General features: G+C 32.5%; 2 protein-coding genes and 1 non-coding gene across 3 annotated transcripts; all 3 read left to right on the plus strand.

Moving 5' to 3' along the window:
• Window positions 1-1,786: 1,786 nt before the first annotated feature.
• TRNAP-AGG (transfer RNA proline (anticodon AGG)) lies at window positions 1,787-1,858 on the plus strand. Its single transcript has one exon. It is a non-coding gene; the product is annotated as a tRNA-Pro (tRNA).
• Window positions 1,859-3,050: 1,192 nt separating this feature from the next.
• Window positions 3,051-3,799, plus strand: LOC131647945 (uncharacterized). Its single transcript, XM_058917759.1, has 3 exons — window positions 3,051-3,215; window positions 3,372-3,506; window positions 3,554-3,799. Exons 1-3 carry the CDS (start codon window positions 3,051-3,053, stop codon window positions 3,797-3,799), a joined length of 546 nt encoding a protein of 181 aa, XP_058773742.1.
• Window positions 3,800-3,819: 20 nt separating this feature from the next.
• Window positions 3,820-16,613, plus strand: LOC131647955 (uncharacterized). Its single transcript, XM_058917770.1, has 15 exons — window positions 3,820-3,880; window positions 8,846-8,918; window positions 9,004-9,151; window positions 9,237-9,394; window positions 9,484-9,604; window positions 9,676-9,846; window positions 9,932-9,988; window positions 10,075-10,174; window positions 11,948-12,034; window positions 12,122-12,552; window positions 12,657-13,629; window positions 13,714-14,934; window positions 15,022-15,240; window positions 15,349-16,206; window positions 16,300-16,613. The coding sequence occupies exons 1-15, from the start codon at window positions 3,820-3,822 to the stop codon at window positions 16,611-16,613; spliced, it is 4,992 nt and encodes a 1,663-aa protein (XP_058773753.1).
• Window positions 16,614-20,543: the final 3,930 nt, after the last annotated feature.

The raw sequence follows: 20,543 nt of genomic DNA on the forward strand, positions 1-20,543 counted from the left end.
AAAGGCAACTTCTTGGCTTTGATAGAAGCCCTAATTTCAGTATCTATAACCATAACAAGTAAAATAAAAAAAATAAAAAACGATAACCTCAATGGTTAAGGCCTAGACATTACCACTGTCCGAGGAATTTGGAGCAGAGACAGAAATCCAAGTGTAGCATCAATCTCAGCATTGTTGGGCTTGCATTTCTTTCTCAAAGAGGTTTCTGATATATAGACTGATTTGCATATTGCAGCTGTCCTACACTCCTTTTCTGGTGATTTTTGGGATAGTAGAAACTTTGCAAAAATTAATTACTTCCTACACTCCTTTTCTGACATTAAACCTGGTTGTTTCCTTCATATGCAGCTGTCTTGGAAGAAGGATAATCTCTTGACCTTACTCCTATCTTTCCTGGTAAGCAGCATTCCTTTGAATAGAGTTTGATTCCCTTCTTTAAATAATCTGCACCATTTTCATCATCTATGCTGCTAAGTGCTAACCCTTCTTTCCTACGTAGTTTTGTGTCTGTTCTGACTTTCTTCCTTCAGGCCACTAAGGAAAAGTCCCTAGTTGTAGGACTTCCAGCTGTTGAAATATCACACACAGTCACAACAAGATGTTTGTAAGTTTCCATAGTCTTCGATGAATTCAGCTTTTTACTGAAAGAAAATAAGAGAACCTATGGCATAAAAGAAGAGATCTGACATCAACTTCTTGTCTTTGATAGAAGCCCCAATTTTAGTGTATATAAAAATAACACGATAAACAGTAACCATAATGGTTAAGGCCTAACCATTACACCTGTATGTGGAATTTCATTGTTTTCTTGTTTCATTCTTGATTAGAATACATAATGAGATCCTATTGGATATGGATCTTAAAACAATTGTCAACTTGTTTAGTGATGACACACTAAGTGATGACACATGTTGAAAATAAGAGGCATGTAGTTCATTTTTTCCCCTAAAACAATTGTCCCAACTAACTTACTGTCAAACTATATCTTTTCATATCAGGGCATTTGGTCTAGTGGTATGATTCTCGCTTTGGGTGCGAGAGGTCCCGCATTCGATTCTCGGAATGCCCCTTTTTGAAGGAAGTTGACAAGATTGACATATTAATTGGTTAGTTAAATTAAATATTAATATGCATCAGTTTTTGTTTTTGTTTTTTATATACTGCTATAGCCTTATAGTACTAGTAATTAAATAACAATTACTATAGAGACTGCATGTGAATGCCTTGTTGCTATAAACTGAAAAACATTTGGTCATAGAAAGACTGTTGTGAGTCATATTTTATCAAACTTTATCTTTAAAGATAAATCCAAAATTAAAACTTCAATTAACTTTGTGTTACTTGGTTTGTGACCGTTCAAGAAAAACTGTCTCCACTTAATATCTATGACAGTTTATGCAGCCCCAGCCCCTTTGTGCAACCGTTGCCACTATAGACTCTCTCTGATTCTTTCTTTTTTTGTGCATAAACCAAAGTATCCTTGTGCTTAACTACATATTAATTAAGATCATTTATAAAGTTAACTTTTTCTTGTAATTTTTCTAAGCACGCTTATTAAGAATCTAATCCTGAACCATATAGTTTAACCTTTTCTAGTATTTATTGTTGGGTACTCTTTTTGATACCTTAACTTGAAAAATATGGTAGCTTTAGGTGGACTGGTAGCTTCCCTACATGGTCTCATTATCATGAGAAGACACAGAACCAGCATTTAGCTAACAGACGATGTGGTATGCATACACAGTTTCATCAATAAATAACTTAGGTCTCACTTCACCTTCAAAATGGGCATTTGGTCTAGTGGTATGATTCTCGCTTAGGGTGCGAGAGGTCCCGAGTTCAATTCTCGGAATGCCCCTTTTCTTTTTAAGATTAGGAATTTAAACTTTTTCTATATTTCAGTTAAACTGTTAAACTATTAGATTCACACTCTGTTGTAACTGCAGTTAGAGATCTTGGATGTTTGATCTCAAATCAATGACTAAATTTGTTTTAGAGATCTTGGATGTTTGATCTCAAATCAATGACTAAATTTGTTTTAATATATACAATGACTATAATATAATTGTTGGATCTCAAATTAATAATTGAGATTGATTATCATGTGTAGCTGTGTAATATTTGTATTGCAGAAAATCCAAGTCTCACTATTACGAGAAGAATATTTGATGTAAAGACACTCCAAAAAGAAATAGAAAAACTAGTGACACCAACATCATCCCTCGAATGGCTTTGATATCAGTCTGCAATGCGACATTCAAATAGATTCATTGAACAACAGTTGAGTGCTTCAGTTCTTTACTTTAGAATGTTTTACAAATCAACTAAAAACTGACTCAATGTTGGTGGAGGTTTTACATGAGGTAATGAAACAAGAAACTTCTTTGAGTAATTCTCTTAGTTAGTGAGTATAGAACCTTGAGAAGCAAGATTTTTCATGTGGCCTTAGTTAAATTGAATGGTCTTTCATAAATCAAAATAGAAAATACATACAAATTATAAATAGGACAAAGTAACAAGCTAAAATATTCTATTTCTATGCAAATGTTTTCATGGCAATAATTTTATTTCGTTGTCCGATTTCAACTTTCTCATTCCTATAACTTATTTCTGTAAAAACTACAGCAGAAAATATTGTGACAAAATAAGATTTAAGGCAGGGCTTTGACATATGCTAAATTTCACAGACAGTGATGATGAGTGTGTTTCAAATAGTTTAGTGTTTTTCTAATACTTAGGGTGGAAAAAGTAACTCTCTAATTTTAAATCTCAAACCCTATATTTTTTTGAGCTTGGTGTGTCAGGCCATATGGACAACCTGTTTTAACAATTCTAAGAGCATAATATTCCACTAACACAATAGCTGAAACACTGCAATAGTATCTCTCCAGCATACCGCAAAATATTAGTTGACATCCAAGGTATTGTAATTTAATTGTCACATTCTCTTTGTTGTTACTAAGTATATAAGAGTGTAAAGGATATAATATTGGACTGTATGAGAGTAATACAAATAAGGTGGAAAGGTTTTTGTCTTGAGTGGTGTGAAGATGTCTGAAGCAGGTACGTGTTTCATAAATGGTGTTTCTCTTAATGCTATCATTGATATTGGTGCGACGCGTTCGTTTATATCTCTTGATTGTGCTAACAAGTTAAGTCTTGAAGTGTCTTCTATGACTGGTAGTGTGGTCATTGACACCCCAACTAATGGTTCGGTGACTACTATGTTAGTGTGTTTGAATTGTCTTTTGAAAATTTATGGTCGAGCCTTTGGAGTTGACTTGATTTGTTTGTCTTTGAGTCAACTTGATGTGATTTTGAGAATGAACTGTCTAGAATTCAACCATGTTTATATCAACTGATTCGATAAGATTGTGTTGTTTCCTGAGTCTAAAGAGAGTGAGGATTCGAGGTTCATGTTTGTCGGTCAGGTAGAGATGTCTTTGAGGGAGAATGATCAGGTGCTCATGACGTACACTTCCTTAAGAGTGGAGAGCGATGTTGTGGTGAGTGATACACATGTGGTGTGTGAGTTTCCTGATGTTTTCCTGAGGATATTTGCGACTTGCGGCTGAAGCAAGAAGTTGAGTTTGCCATTGACATAGTACCTGGTACTAGTCATGTGTCAATGACACCTTATCGAATGTCTTTGTCAGAGTTGAGTGTGTTGAAGAAACATTTAGAAGATCTCCTTGAGAAGAAGTTCGTCAGGCCTAGTGTATCGTCGTGGGGAGCGCCAACTTTTTTAGTTAACAAGAAAGATGCGACATGCGGTTGTGGGTTGATTATCGGCAACTGAATAAGGTTACTATTAAGAACATGTGTCCTTTTTCGAGAATCGACGATCTTATGGATCAGATGGTTGGTGCTTGTGTGTTCAGTAAGATTGATTCGAGATCAGGGGTATGTTTGGATATCACGAAATGAACGGAGTGGAATGGAATGGAGCGGAGTGGGATGGAGCGGAGTGGAACGGAGCGGAACAAATGTACCATTCCATTGTTTGGAAATTTTAGAACGGAATAAGACAAATTATTCATTCTGCCCAAATCGGAGGGGAAAGAATATGGTGGTAAGTGATAGAATGGAATGGAATCCATACCACTCCTTTCTGCTCCGCTCCATCCGTTTTTAAATTATCCAAACAACGGAATATCACTTTATTCCATTCTGCTCCGCTCCATCCGATTCCATCAATCCAAACAATATCATCAGATTCGAGTGAAGGGTGAAGATATTTTGAAGACTGCTTTTAGAACTCGATACGACCATTATGAGTACTCGGTGATGCCTCATTTATTTATTATTTTATGTGTTATTTAGTATCGTTGAAGCTCTGGTATGTAACACTAGGATGAGAATACTTGTTATTTATTTTGTGTTTTCTTGTTATTTATTTTGTGTTTTCGAAGTTTAATCATTTAATTATATGAAGTAATCTATTTCACTAAGACAATTAAATTAAATTAAAGTATATTGGGCATATGGATCTTGAATGTCATGAATTGAGTTAATATTAAAATTATGAATGTCCATACCCATATTGCAATTAACATATGTCTAAAAGAAATAAATTGTAGCTATTAAATATCATAGCAGTCGCCAATTATTGTAGGAACTTCACCAAATAGTGAATTAGTTCATAATTCCATTATAACAAAAAAAAAAAAAACAATTCATCTTTGATTGATACAACCTGCTGATTTCTCAAAATGAAAAGAAACATTGCAATTAGGGTGAATTATATTCCAATGTGTTGAATATACAATATTTTATAAAAATGTATTCTTTTAAATTCTTAAAAAGTAACATTCAATAGAAAAAAAACTTTTGCATCTAACTCGCCAAACTTAAAACAAACACATTACTATAATGAAAATGAAAACTTAACTTTTCCATCGATTTAAAGAACATTAATTTTGCATAATATCTAGATTTATGTTTCTCTTATTCTCAAAAAGTGCACAACTGATTCAATATTTTGATTGAATCTAACCTTGAGAGAATGTACTTATCAGAACAAAAAACAATTTTATTGAGAACACAATAGCTCGTTTTCTCTATTGTTGGCTTGATAGCTTGAAATCATCACTTAAGCCCTTGCATTCAGCTCTTGTTCTTTGGTACTTAGTGTTGATTTCATCGAGTGATTCAACATGCTTCTCTTTCCAATATGACAATATGCTTTGGCATAATTTTAGAGTTGCATATGGGATCAGCGGACAAGCTTCCTTGATATTATTAGGTTGAATTGTATACAAAAAGAGAAGCTTATTAACCACTAAACAAAGTAAAATTGTGTCAGCTACATAAATATGAGGTAAAGGAACACACCTTTTCCAAAGTTGCATCATTTGAAGGTACAACTTCGGCATTATTAGTCTTGTTCAATTCTAAATCTTCAGAAGTCTTTTTTATAAGCATTTCTGACACAAATTTAAAATTAAATGTTTTGACGGTATGAGATATCGCGTCAGTAGGTTGTTGACCTCTTTTCTTCCTACAAATTCACTTTTTATTTTAGAACAAACACACAGAATGGTTTTAAAAAATTAAAATTACAATATCGAATAAAAATCCATTATAAAAACACAACTTACATGCAAAAATTACAATTGGAAATGTCTATGCATTTTGGGCACATCCACTCGGTCAAATAATATATATAATATATATCTTTTTTCATTTCACTATATCTAAATTTAATACACAAAAACTACCAACATAAAATTGAAATCGAAAGAGTGATGATTTTGGAATGTGTGTGAGAGAGAAAGATTTTGGAATGAGTTGGTGGAAGGGTGACTTGTTTTTAAATACACTAATTTGAAAATTTGTTGTATAAATTTTGCAAACATGGAATAAGTCTTATTTAGTTAACAGTTTCAAATGAAATGGTATTTACATGAAATAAATGGAATCTTTGTAAGAGAATGTCTATTTATAATAATTTTAGTTTTAGTATATAATAATAAATATTTTATTTTTATAATATTATTAAAAGAATAGTGTTAATAGTAATAAGAAACCAAAAATAAAATTAACCATTCCAGGTTTCTATCTAAAATATAAAATTATTAATAAACATTAAAGAGCCTCAATTTATTAATAGAAAAATTTAAAATTGTTTTTTTTACTAAATCTACCTTATAATTTAATAAATAATTATGTAAAATATTAAAAAATTAACATTGGAAGTTTAATAAATTTGATGACTTCTTTATAATTTTTTTTAAAAGTATTATTTAGTCAATAAATTCAAACTAAAAGGGCATGTTTTTGGGTTTGGCATAAATGGAATTTTCATATTAGAATGTCCATTTTTATATTTATATTTTTAGTAAATAGTATTAAATATAAAATTTTGTCGCATTTTTAAATAAATATTGTCAATAATAATTAACATTCAAAGTTTTATCAAAATAATTATTATTATACTAATAACTACTCCCTCCGTTGTTTATTATAAGTCGTTTTGAAAAAAAAAATTGTATTTAAATATAAGTTACTTTACAATTCCAATGAATAATTAATGCTATTTTTCCTATTATATCCTTAAATATTTATTATTCTCTCTCCTTTCAATTATATAAATTTATCTTCCATATGTCATTAATGAAGGATAATTTTGTAAAAACCTTCATAATTTCTTATTTTTATACAACATTATTATTTTTCTTAATCTGTGTGAAAAGTCTAAAACGACTTATAATAAAAAACGGAGCGAGTAATATTCAAAGTTTTTTGGATTTGGCTGGGTCTTCTTTTTAATTAAATAAATACTTATATTAAAATAAAAAAATAGTGAGAGTTTAATACATTTTATTAATTAATACTCCACCCGTCTTAAAGTAAGTGTTACATTTATAAAAAATTATTTGTCCCAAAATATTTGTCACTTTAGTTTACTAATATAATTTTAATTTTCATCTTTCAATTGTACCATATAATTAATACTCTTAATATGTTGCTTTCTCACTTTGCATTAATGTTAATTCGAATATATTAATAGATGATAAGGATAATTTGATAAAATTATTATTCCCTCTCTCATTAATTACATTTTTTTGACTAAAAAAATATTCATTCACTCCAATTGATTGAGTACATTGTTGCAATACAAATTAAAAATAATCAAAAATAAAAAAGGATGAATCTGCAAACAAACTCAGAACATCTATGTTAATAGTATAAAATGGAAAATTGCCTATGTTTATGAATATAACTATGACTATATTGAGATGTCCGGAATTTTCATGCCTTCGGATCTGTAGCGTTAATGACACCAAAGTCAAGATTGGATATGCACTAGATCGCAACTCATCTTTCAACCTGAAACAAATGAACATCGCACAAAGATGAAAAAACAAAATACACTGCACAAAAACGGAAAATCAAAACTCACAACGACTCACTAAAATGACGAAATCACAAAAAAACAAAAGAAACACTTATTTAACTAATAGATAAACTAGAACGATTTGGAGGGGTGATTTTGGATCAAAGTCATCCTAAATCATCCCTCTCTTAAGAGATAAAGAAGAAAAGTGACGACGGTTAGGGTTGAGAGAGCGAGGTGTAAAAGAGTCAAAATAAAATAAATTTGATAATATTTTTATTAATTACATTTTTTTAATCTATGTGAAAGTGCAACATCAAACATGACCCATCAAATATAAACAATCACACAAAAAAATCGTTAACAAAATCTTACAATATCTACGATTCTGTAAAATCATTGAACGGTAAAAAAAAATAGATCTTTGTCTTTAGATTCAAAGAACTCGACAATTCTTATAGTATAATCAAATTTATCATCTTAGCCTAAAACAACATAGTTCACAAAATCATAATTTAATACATTGATATTATTCATCTTTTCCGTGTGACTTTTCAATAAAAAATTACATTGGGTAGAGAGAAATCAATTAATAAAAATAAAGTGTTTAGACTGATTTAATTTTAAGGCTATGTTTGGATAGACTAAAATGAACGGAGTGGAGCGGAACGAAACGGAGCAGAACGGAATAAATATGGCGTTCCATTGTTTGGTTATTTCATGAAGGAATATAAATATTTTGTCATTTCGCCCAAATCGGAGGGTATAAAAAATGATAGAAAGTGATGAAATGAGATGAAATACATTCCATCTAGTTCCGCTGCATTCAATCACTTTTTAGTCAATCCAAACAATGGAACATAAATTTATACAATTCCACTCCATTTCATTCCGCTCTCTTCCATCAATCAAAGACATACCCTAAAAATTAGAAAAAATATACTTGAAGTCAAAAGAGTATAGTTGGCTTTTCTAGGACATCTTATGTTGTTATATGATAAAACGCACGGGTAAATTTATTTACTACAATATATATTTTATTTAGATATAAATAAATATTTAATTTGATTTATTTTATTATAAAATTAATAATAATATAAATTTAATTTTGACTTGTATCTCAAATAAAGACACTTATTAATTAAAATAAAATAGGTATTTTAATGATAGTAACTCGTGAAAAAATAAAAAATTTGATATTTGAAAATAAAAATTTTGTGTTTCAAATAAAATAGATATTTTGTTGATACTGGCCCGTGAGAAAAATAAAAATATTGATATTTGAAAATAAGAATTTTGTGTCTCAAATAAAGACAATGGTTAATTAAGACAATGGTACTAAGTTTTTGGATTATTATAATGACCCAACTAACACGGGTGCTATTGTCATCATACTAACCCATGCAATGATCAAGGATTCCCAGGGTTTGTTTTTATTTTTTCTCTGCTGTTTGCCTTATCACATTTTTTCAACAATGTTGTAAACTCTTTTTTTTCTTCAATCAGTATCCAATGCATGGAGTGGTTCAAAGCTGCTAATCAACGAAGACATCCAGGAGATTTCTGAGTTTTTGTCAAAGTATTAACATTAGGCAGTCTTTTATTTCAATTAGTTTTGCATGTTGATTCCAATTTATAACATGGATTTATTATAATATTCCCAGGTTGCCTGCAAATGAGCAATCCCAAGAGCCTTCGCAATCTGCCAAATCTATGTCTCTTTGGTCTGGTGGATCTCAGTTTACAACACTTGAAAAATTTGTTCATAAGACAAAGTGCATTCCTTTGAGTCAATTCTGCAAAATCAAACAAGTATAACTCAGAAATTCGTAAATGTATATTCAAGATATTACCAATTATCTATATGTATTTGTAATGTTTTTATTTTTATTTTTAGGACATGTTATGTGTTACTGTTGGAACTACCACGAAATTTTATGTATCCAAGCATGGTTGGTTTTACTATGGTTGCACAAAATGCTCTGTGAAGGCTACTGATTTGAACAATCCATACCAGTGTGTATGTGGCGAAAATGTTCACAAACCCATACCAAGGTTGTTTGTTGTAATTATTTCTATTTATGACCTTTTAACCCTTTTTGTATAAGATCACTCAATTATACCTATATGTATTTATGTAATAGGTACAAAGTTGATATATATGTTTATGACGGTGAATCAAAGTTCCGATTTGTATTTTGGGATGCCGACTGTGAGCAGATTATAGGACAATTTGCTGATAGCATGCATAAATCAATGTTAGAGGTATGTTAATAATTTAGTTTCTTTGTAAAATAGTATAATATATGGTTTCTAACATTCTTTTTCAACTTTAGAATGGTGAAGATGATCCCATGGTTTATCCTGACGAGCTTGACATGTTATTGGAAAAGAAAATGGCTTTGAGAGCTAAAGTACAACCAACCTTTGGACAAGCATTTGTTTGGAAGCTTTCTTATGATGAAGAATTTGTCAGTCAAATTGAAAAGGATTATATTGCTGATGAGGTTTTTCAGTTTATAGTAATCCGCTTGAATATCTTAAATTAACTGGAATCCAACTGTATTAATAATATCCTATTGTATAATACAGGTTCATAGTCTTCCTCCCATTCAAAATGCTGTTGCTGATCATGTTGATACTTCCATGGTGTGTTATTTGATAATTTGCAATGTTTTCATGCAAAACATGTATTTTATTCCATATTTTACTAAATCTGTTTATTACATTCGAAGGAGTCCTTATCTGCATTTGGAGAAAATGATCCTAACAAGAGTTTGGCCAATACCCCATCAAAGAGTGTTTCTCATGCTGTTGATGCTGAAGAATCGGATTGTCAGCTTTTAGGACTTACACAATATTCAGGAACCAAACCACCCAAAAAAGTGAAGATTGAACCAAATGCTTGAAGACTTCATCAACTTTTTTATTTTATGCATCCTATATCTAATTTGCTGGAACTTATAATCCTATGGTTTCTGTTTTTTGGTTGTTAAATTTATGGGATGTATTGTTTTATTTACTTTGTGGTACTGCATTTTGTACCAACAAACCTTTCACTCTTGGACAACATGTAGTTTTTGTATTCAAGCATTTTATTTAATTTCAATTTCGAGATTGCCATGGAATTATTTTGTTCAATTTTATTCAATGTCTTATTCTGAATTTAGTGTTATGACAGTTTTTTTTGGGTTGTATTGTTTCAAAATTATATCTACTTTTGTTTATCACTTTTGGACAAGATGGATGTGAGATATTTTTACATTTATGCCCAATCCAATTGTACTTTTACTTAATAATATTAGTTTACATAATATGATTCTAATATATGCTGAAGGTGATATATTGTTATTTAAAATTGTTATGTAACAATTTAACCATCTGACAATCAACCTATATATTTTATTTACAAAATCATAATAATCACATTATACAAGTTTAATTTGAACCATTTTTTTCTTCTTGCATATTTAGGGTTCTTTTTAAATATTGTATGAATTACTAAATCATGCTCCTATTAACATTTTCAAAAACAGATATTCTCATCAACCAATATAACTTTTGCTATTCCATTATTTTTGTTGCTAAACTTATAATAGTTTTTATTTATTCATGAAATATTTTCAATAATCTCCCTTTTTTACTCAAGCCACTTACTCACTCATTTCATTTATTACATGCTTTGGAAACTAGACAAGTTAAGTTTGTTTCACACTTTAAACAATCATCATTGCTTTTCTATCATGCTTTGGATGTTTAATGACACTTAACGTGTAATGCCAAGAATGATAATCATTACAATATCAAAACAAAATTGTGTATGAAAGAGATTAATTAATGACTATGCTAACCGTGCAGATGAAAGTAAAGGACCAAACAAAGGCATCATTGCTAATATCAATTCCTACTATAATTATTACATATCCACATAACTTAAACATACATATATTATGGCTTTATATTCCTACCAAGTCTTTGTCCGAAAATCTGTCTAAACAAATCAAATAAGCAGAAATATGGATGATCTGAATCAAAAGGCTCTTGAAGATAAATGGTTTAGCAGTGTGTTAAGCAAAAAAAGATCAGCAGAAGCAAGACTTCATCGTAAACGTCAACTTTAATCCAAGAGAGCCAAGAAATTGAATGGACTGCAGAAGGAGAATGTAGGAAAGACTACCCCAATTAGTAGACATGATAATGCTCATGCAAGAATTCCATTTTCTACCATCTCTCAGAACATTCCAAGTTCCAGCAATTCGGTTATAACAACTTTGCAGAAAACTCATGCTTCCTCAGTGATCAGTAGTGTTGCAAATTCGTTGAATAAAAAACGTCCAAGAGTCCTTACTTGCAGGAACATCAATATGAGAGGGACGAATTTAAAGAATAGATTTGATAACGTTGTTGGTGAATGTGGTTCTACATCTTCAAAAAAACTCTCCATTACATACTACCGAAATCAATGAACTTTTTGAAGATGACAACGAAGAGGATAATATGCATGATGATTCGTCAGAGAGTATGGTTTATTTATGGTAATGTACATTCTCAGTGAATTTAAACATTAAACAAATTTCTAATTAACTTTTCATGTATCAATTTCCATAGGTTGGAGTTCAGACGACAGCATGGTTATGGACGAAGACGAAGAAGATATGGACAATCAAGCTGTAATGGTCAATGCACTACCATCAGGTTTTGTAACAATAATGTAATCATTGTCATTAAATTTATATTGTTAAACATCCTCTCATCTGTTAACTTAGCTATGCATTCATTTAGGAGATTTTTACGACATAGGTGATCCAGTGTTTGAATGTCCAAAATGTGGTGCAAACATGTGGTATTTAGAAAGGAAGACCAAGTGTCGGCAAACATTAAATCCTAAGTTCACAATGTGTTGCGGGGATGGTAAAGTTCAAATTCCTCTATTGAGAGAACCTCCACCGGTGTTACAGAAACTGCTGTTTGACCAAACAAACCCTGAATCAAAACTATTTCAACAACAAATACGTCTTTTCAACATGATGTTTGCATTTACGTCTCCGGGTGCTAAAATGGACAACCGTTTTAACAATGGTAGAGGTCCTCCAAATTATCGAATTCAAGGACAATCATGTCATCGTATAGGTAGCATGTTACCATTGCCAGGACAAAATCCCCGATTTGCACAACTCTATATATATGACACTGAACATGAAATACAGCATAGAGTAAACGGATTCAAGTATGTTTATTAATTTCCTCATGTATAATAATATGCTCTGTTTTATGCGATATGGACCATATACCATTTTTTGTTTTCATTCTTTGCAAGACAAAAGACGGAATAGATCTTGACATAGTGAAAAAACTCTCTTCTATGTTATATCAACACAATGTTCATGCTCAGAGTTTTAAGATGGCAAGGGATATACTTTCTGAAGGCAATGTTTCTGACCTAAAGCTCCGTCTTATTTCCGAGCGACGCACCGATGGAAGAATTTATAATCAACCAACTGTTTCCGAAGTTGCTGCTTTAATTGTTGGTGATGTTGATACTGCTGAGAAGAGGGACATAATAATGCACAAACAGACTGGACAACTTCAAAGAATAGATGAATATCATACATCATATTTGGGATTTCAATATCCATTGCTTTTCCCTTATGGCGAAGATGGTTACAGGCCTAACATTAGACATCGCAATCAAGATTCCAACAATAGACGTAACTCAGAATCAATGATTGGAGTAGCCGACAATGAGGATGTTCCGTGGGAGCAAGCAAATAAAAGAAATAGACTCACAATTAGAGAGTGGTTCGCATTTTGTATTCAAGCCAGAAAGAATGAGGCCCAAACAGTTATCAGATCAAGAAGGTTATTTCAACAGTTTTTGGTTGATGGTTATACAATGATGGAATCTGAGAGACTTCGATGGTTAAGAAAAAATCAATCTAAACTTCGAGTTGGAAAGTATAACTATCTAACAGATGTCAGAACCAATGGACATACCGATGGTGCAAACACAGGGAAAAGAGTTGTCCTTCCATCTTCGTATGTTGGTAGTCGCAGATACATGGATCAACTTTACTTTGATGGAATGGCAATATGTAGTTATGTTGGATTTCCCGATCTATTCATAACGTTTACGTGTAATCCAAACTGGCCGGAATTGAAACGTGTACTTGCTTCTAATAATCTGACACCAGCAGATCGGCCGGACCTCATAACGAGAATATTTAAGATGAAATTCGATGAGTTACTGTCAGATTTGACTAAAAAAAGTTGTATGGGCAAAGTTCTTGCGTGTAAGTATTGATTCATTTCAAAACTTGGCATATATTATTTTGATTCTTAAACATCATTATTCATACTTTTTTTTTCTGTTGTAGATATGTACACAATTGAGTTCCAGAAAAGAGGCCTTCCCCACGCTCATATTTTGATATTTCTACATCCATCCAGCAAATATCCAACACCTGCTGATATTGACCGTATCATATCTGCCGAAATTCCGAACAAGGACACCGATGGAGACTTATATAACTTGGTAAAAAGTCACATGATTCACGGACCATGCGGAAACGCAAACCGGAATTCGCAATGCATGAAGGAAGGTAAATGTTCCAAATACTTTCCTAAAGACTTTCGGGCTGATACAGTCGTCGATCAAGATGGTTATCCGGTTTACAGAAGAAGGGACAACGGTCACACTGTCATTAGGAATGGTATAGAGGTTGACAATAGATTTGTTGTTCCTTACAATGAAAAATTGTTGTTGAAGTTTAGAACTCATATTAATATGGAATGGTGCAATCAAAGCACATCCATAAAATATTTGTTTAAATACATCAACAAAGGCTATGATCGAATAACTGCTGCAATTGTCATGAATGAAAATGGATGTCCTATCGAGCGTCAAGATGTTGATGAAATCAAGCAGTATATTGACTGTAGGTATGTTTCTCCAAGTGAAGCATCTTGGAGGATTTATGGTTTCCCCATTCATGGAAGGAAACCAGCTGTGGAAAGATTACACTTCCATTGCGAAGGTCAACATTCAGTCTACTATACTGACATCAGCAATGTTTCCAATGTTCTTGAGAAACCAAGTGTAACTGAATCGATGTTTACGGCATGGTTTGAAGCTAATCAGAAATACACCGAAGCTCAACAGTTAACTTATAGCAATTTTGTTTCAAAGTTTGTATATGTCAAAAAGAAGAGAGAGTGGAAACCCAGGCAGAAGGGTTACACAATTGGCAGGTTAATTTGGGTTCCTCCAACTACAGGAGAATTGTACTTTCTCAGAATGATGCTTACACATGTAAAGGGCCCTCGAAATTATTCAGAACTGAAAATAGTTAACAACGTCAAGTACGATACTTTCCGTGATGCATGTTTTGCAATGGCTTTTATTGGGGATGATCGCGAATTTATAGCTGCTATTTCAGAGGCATTTCAGTGGGGTTCTGGCCATTATTTAAGATTGCTTTTTGTCCACATGTTGTTGTCAAGTAGCATTAACAGACCAAGGCATGTATGGAGCAAAACAAGGCATCTTCTATCCGATGGAATTCTTTACTCTCAGCAGACTATTGCCAACAACAGAGGTAACATGTCATTGAAGCAAAAAGTAGATATCAACTTCCTTAACTGCATTTTTTAAATAATTCTATTGCACACTTCTGTTAAAATAGGTTTGAGGTTATCAGAACAAGAAATATACAATTTGACATTGATTGAGATAGAAAAGCTACTACAACGCAACCGTAAGAGCCTAAGCGACTTTCCTGGGATGCCAAAACCACAAGGATATGTCCCCGAAGAATTTGGCAACAAGCTTATTTACGAAGAGCGGAACTACAATCCCGATGAACAACTTCAAGAATTTAACATGCTGTATCAGAATCTCACAGGTTTCTTCACTGTCCATTTGAATTTTGTTATAAATGTAAAACCAAATTAATAGTAGCATAGCATAGTATCTTACGATTGTTTAAGAATAATCTTCTAATTACCAACAGATGAACAAAGGGATGTATTCAAGCAAATCATGATGGCCGTGAATAACCAGAATGGAGGCGTGTTCTTTCTTTATGGTTACGGCGGTACAGGCAAAACCTATATGTGGAGAACATTAGCTTCTTATATAAGATCAAAGAAACAAATATGTTTGACAGTTGCTTCTTCTGGAATTGCCTCACTATTACTTCCAGGTGGCCAGACGGCGCATTCTAAATTCAAAATTCCGATTCCCACGCTTGAATCTTCCACATGCGACATAAACAAAGGGAGCGATAGAGGTGATCTACTAAAACTATCAAAGTTGATAATCTGGGACGAGGCTCCAATGTGTCACAAATTTTGTTTTGAGGCATTGGATAAAACTCTGAAGGATATCATGGGTGGATCCAAAGCATCAAATAAAATATTTGGAGGTAAGGTAATAGTCTTCGGCGGTGATTTCAGGCAAATTCTTCCAGTTATTCCAAGAGGCAGCCGCTCAGATATAGTTCATGCTACAATAAATTCATCATACATATGGGATCACTGCAAGGTTTTGAAACTTACAAAGAACATGCGACTACAGCAGTCGGCAACATCCACAAGTTCTGCAGAGTTAAGACATTTCTCAGATTGGATTTTAACTGTTGGAGATGGGAAGATATCAGAACCAAATGATGGTTACGCAGAGATCGACGTTCCTAAAGATCTGCTGATCTCTGATTTTGATGATCCCCTTGAGGCAATATTTGAAAACACCTATCCAAATTTTGATGTTAATTACAATAATGTGGATTTTCTACAGTCAAGGGCAATATTAGCTGGAACCATAGAGACTGTTGATCAAATCAATCAGTATATTTTAGAATTTGTTCCCGGTAATCAACATTTCTTTATAAGATTTCGTTGTGTATTTTATTTTTTCATGCCCAATATTATGTACGACAACAAATAACATTATCAACCTGCAGGTCAAGAGAAAGAGTATTTAAGCTCGGATTCGGTTGATACCACAGACGGTGACGGCAATGAATCTTTTGATGTTTTAACTCCTGAATTTTTGAATGCCTTGCAAGCTTCCGGTGTCCCCAATCATAAAATCAAATTGAAGATCGGTACTCCAATAATGCTTCTCAAGAATATTGATCAAGCAGAAGGTCTTTGCAATGGAACACGTCTCATTGTTACCAAATTGGCCGATCATGTTATAGAAGCAAAAATTATTTCTGGAAAGAACATTGGTGGTGTCGTATACATTGCACGAATGGACATAACTCCGAATTAATCCCCATGGCCCTTCCGAATGACCAGAAGACAGTTTCCTATAATGGTATGCTACGCTATGACAATTAACAAATCTCAAGGTCAGTCTTTAGATTTTGTCGGTATTTATTTGCCAAGAAGCGTGTTCAGTCATGGTCAATTTTATGTGGCAGTATCAAGAGTAAAGAGCAAAAAGGGTCTAAAGATTTTAATTCACGACAAAGACAAACAACCATTGTCGGTGACGACGAATGTCATTTTCAAAGAAGTCTTTGAAAATTTATAGTTGGACATTTAAATGTTCTATTCAATTAGTATTTTGAAGTTTTAAACGCCATGGACGTTAATCATTTCAAGTTCGGGGGTTTCTAATGAAGATCTTGAAGGATACTATGATTTTTTTGTAGATGCACAATATATATTTTTTTTTTGCAATATATAATATATGCAACTCATGTATATCTATTTTTTTGCATGAGACACATTCTTCAATTATATATCATTAATCTAAAGGCTTAGAGAAACAGAAACATGCTCTAAACAATATAACATTTGCATCATCATTCATAGAAATTAACAGAGGTAAAACTAAATCACAGTCAACATAAAATCCATATTCTTAAACAAACACCATTCACAACACAAACTCAAAAAAGCAAAAACATCCAACCCAACACAAACTCTAAAGATAAAAAACAACCAACCCAACACAGTACCTTCGTATTAAAACATACCAGCAACATCAATTCCTGTTCACTAACTCAAAAATATCAGATCTGAAAATGGAATCATTGAGAATTCAAGCACGTCTCCTGATTCAAGTTTTTTCTCTCTTGCAAAAGAGTACCATCCAAGCCCAATATGTATTTCATACTCATTCCTTCCGGCCCTAAGAATTACGCAGTGATATCCTTTTCCATCAACAAGATCTACCATCCTTATTGCATTCTGCGTCTTTCCAAAGCACGTCTTTGATATTTCCATAGGAATATTCTACAGAATTTATAACATGCATGATATGTAGATGAGTTGTACAAATATATACATAAATACATTAAATTTTTCAAGATATTTACCAGTGCATTTTGTCCAAGCATGTTTGATTCTGTGACATGCTTCCTCCACTTTACTTCACCACTATAATCAGCCATGCATTCCTCTTCAGTAAGAAATCCATCGTCTATGAGAGTTTTTAACATTTTATCTTGCTCTTCGTCGAACTCTTTAATGATTTGACGTGCCCACACAAGGGAGTCTCTTTCCGGATCACTTAAACATTATATACAACAGTATAATTATTCTAAAATTATAACAAAATTATTTCGAATATAACTATTCATTCTTTTTTTGTTGTTAAGAACAACAGTCATCTTAGTACAGATCTAACAAAAATCTTTAATAAATACTTAGTTATCAACTATACATCCCTAATTGAGATCAAGTTTTTCAGTGCATGCAAAAGTAGAGAAATCTGAATTATTTTTATGTCAGAAGAAATTTTCTACTTAAGCATGCATTGTCTACTTACCTGCTGGAAGGAGAAGGAACAAATGGTACACCCCACTTCACCATCTCCAAAGTTGTAGTGATAATAAAGCAAGATATTTCCATTTGTCTACAACTTCCTATATATGCTCATAGGTATACACTTACATTTTGGGCCGTGGAACTTGATGGGCCTTTATTTTATAGGACATAAAAACCAAAACAAATTAAAATAATATTCAACATTATACTTTGTAACATGTATACATATATTGTAAACCAGACATTATTACTTTTTTTAATTTCTTATATATGTTTTAATATAAATCTTATTTTACTCGCAATACAACATAAATTAATTCATATATATATATATATATATTTTTTATTATAAAAAACATCTATTTAAAAATCCAATAGAGTTTGGACTTATGTATTTTTTAAATATTATCACTTTCTTAATAAATACAGTAAAAAAAGAATTCATATTCTAAATGGCAGCATTGTAACAAAATAATAGTTTTCATATTCCAAACATATGAATCACATTAAAGTTAGGTGCCAAAATAGTTATCCATAACATACAAATAAACTTATAGATACCATAACATCAGAATTATAAAAAAGATGTAACCATTAGAATTTAAACAAAAAAGATAGTTGAGTTTTGATAGAGTTCAGGAGCATTGCAGGAAAAGTTCAACACAAAATGCCATCTAACAACAAGATTTAAATTCCCCCATACATAAAGGAAAAAGAGTTTATACTGAAAATACTTAAACAACATAATTAATAGCAAGTTTCTTCCACAACTTTCCAAGACCCATCATTTCTTCTTCATCGTAACATAAATGAAAGTACCATGTCGGGCCAATTGACATGTAAGTTTGTCACCTCTCTTGAACCCTTTGGCCTTCACATATGCGTACCAGCCTTGAGTCATGTATTTCTCAGATGGACTTGGAACCCCGTTACGATATGCCGTCTTCACAGTACACTTGAATTGTTGAAGCAAATCACAATCTCTAATGGTTACCTCCTTCTGATTACTTGCCAAGCAGTCTATTGCTATCTGCTTAGGGAAATGCTGCAACAACACAAAGATTCCATTGATCAAACACTTGACATCAGCAAAGTATTAAAATACAAGGTAAATTTCGAGCATGCTTACCTGGACATTATCCTTCTTTACTTTTGAATTCTTTATAGCAATATCCCAGCAGTAAGTTGGCTTTCCCGCCCACATTCTTATCCTAACATTTGAAACATTTTTGCCCTTTTTTGCAAGTTTCACAGTTCTTTTCGGTTTCCCATTTGTAACAACTCTTTTGTTGGCAATCCTGCACTCAGCCTGCACATTTGTTCTCTTACCAAGGACGCTTGCTTTGTTTGCAACTGTTTTCTCAACAACAGTGTTGGAGTTCTCAGTGGTTTTGCTATTTGGTTCATTATCGTTTCCAGAGACAAGGGGGACATCATATTGTTCAACGTTAACATTCCTTATAGGAACAGCTGTGTTGACGACATTTGAAACAACTTCAGGGGCATTCTTTGAAGTTTCTGCAAATGTAACAGATTTCTTCGATTTTGTCCTATCTTTTCTAACAGACCTGGCACAAGATTGTTTTTCAGAACCATCTGCAACCTCATTCACGAGTTTCTCTATCTCATTCATTGTTGTCTCCTCACTGGAAGAACAGTTGTAAGTCCGTTAGGACGTTTTGAATGCGAAATAAACAATAATAACCCTAAGTCTTACTTAAATAAGCTTAAAATTTCAAGATTAACAACTTGGAAATAGATATAAGATGACAATCTGGACCGAAAATGAAAACTATTAGGAAATAATGAGTAACACTAACAGCCAAACAAAGATAAATCAAACTTTCACAATATTCCGAAAGGTCAATTTCAGAAATAGTAAGGGTTCTACTCCATTCACATCATTTTCTAAAACTCACACAAAACCATTTTATCATGCAGAATAAATCAAAAAACCCTAAAACCTAAATAGATCGGGGCTGGAAAATATCCCAACAAGTGAAATAGAGGAGGAAATAATGTTTCTGACCTCATTAGACCTTCATCGTCGTCTGATATCCACCCATGCGTTGGCTTTCGTCCACCCCTCAATGTCTTCATTTCTTAGTATCTTTTGAAGAAATGTCTGTTTTTTTTCTAAACAAGAGGAATGAAATAAGTAAAAGTGATGTAATGTGAATAGTCCAAAATATATCGTGAATATACCTTGCACGCTTCAGTTTCCCCAGACTTCTTCAATAAATGACATCTATTTAATCAATCATAACTGTTCCCTATTATCCACGGTGTAACCAAAGCAATTACTAAACATTTGGAACAACGCTTTGTATTATAACTAAAAAAATGCATTTATGTTATCAGCATCCGTTAACTTCAAATATACATGCATACACTACTTTTTTTAGCTTTACCAATACTATGCAGT

The sequence above is a fragment of the Vicia villosa genome, linkage group LG1, assembly GCF_029867415.1.
Source record: "Vicia villosa cultivar HV-30 ecotype Madison, WI linkage group LG1, Vvil1.0, whole genome shotgun sequence".
Lineage (NCBI taxonomy): Eukaryota > Viridiplantae > Streptophyta > Magnoliopsida > Fabales > Fabaceae > Vicia > Vicia villosa.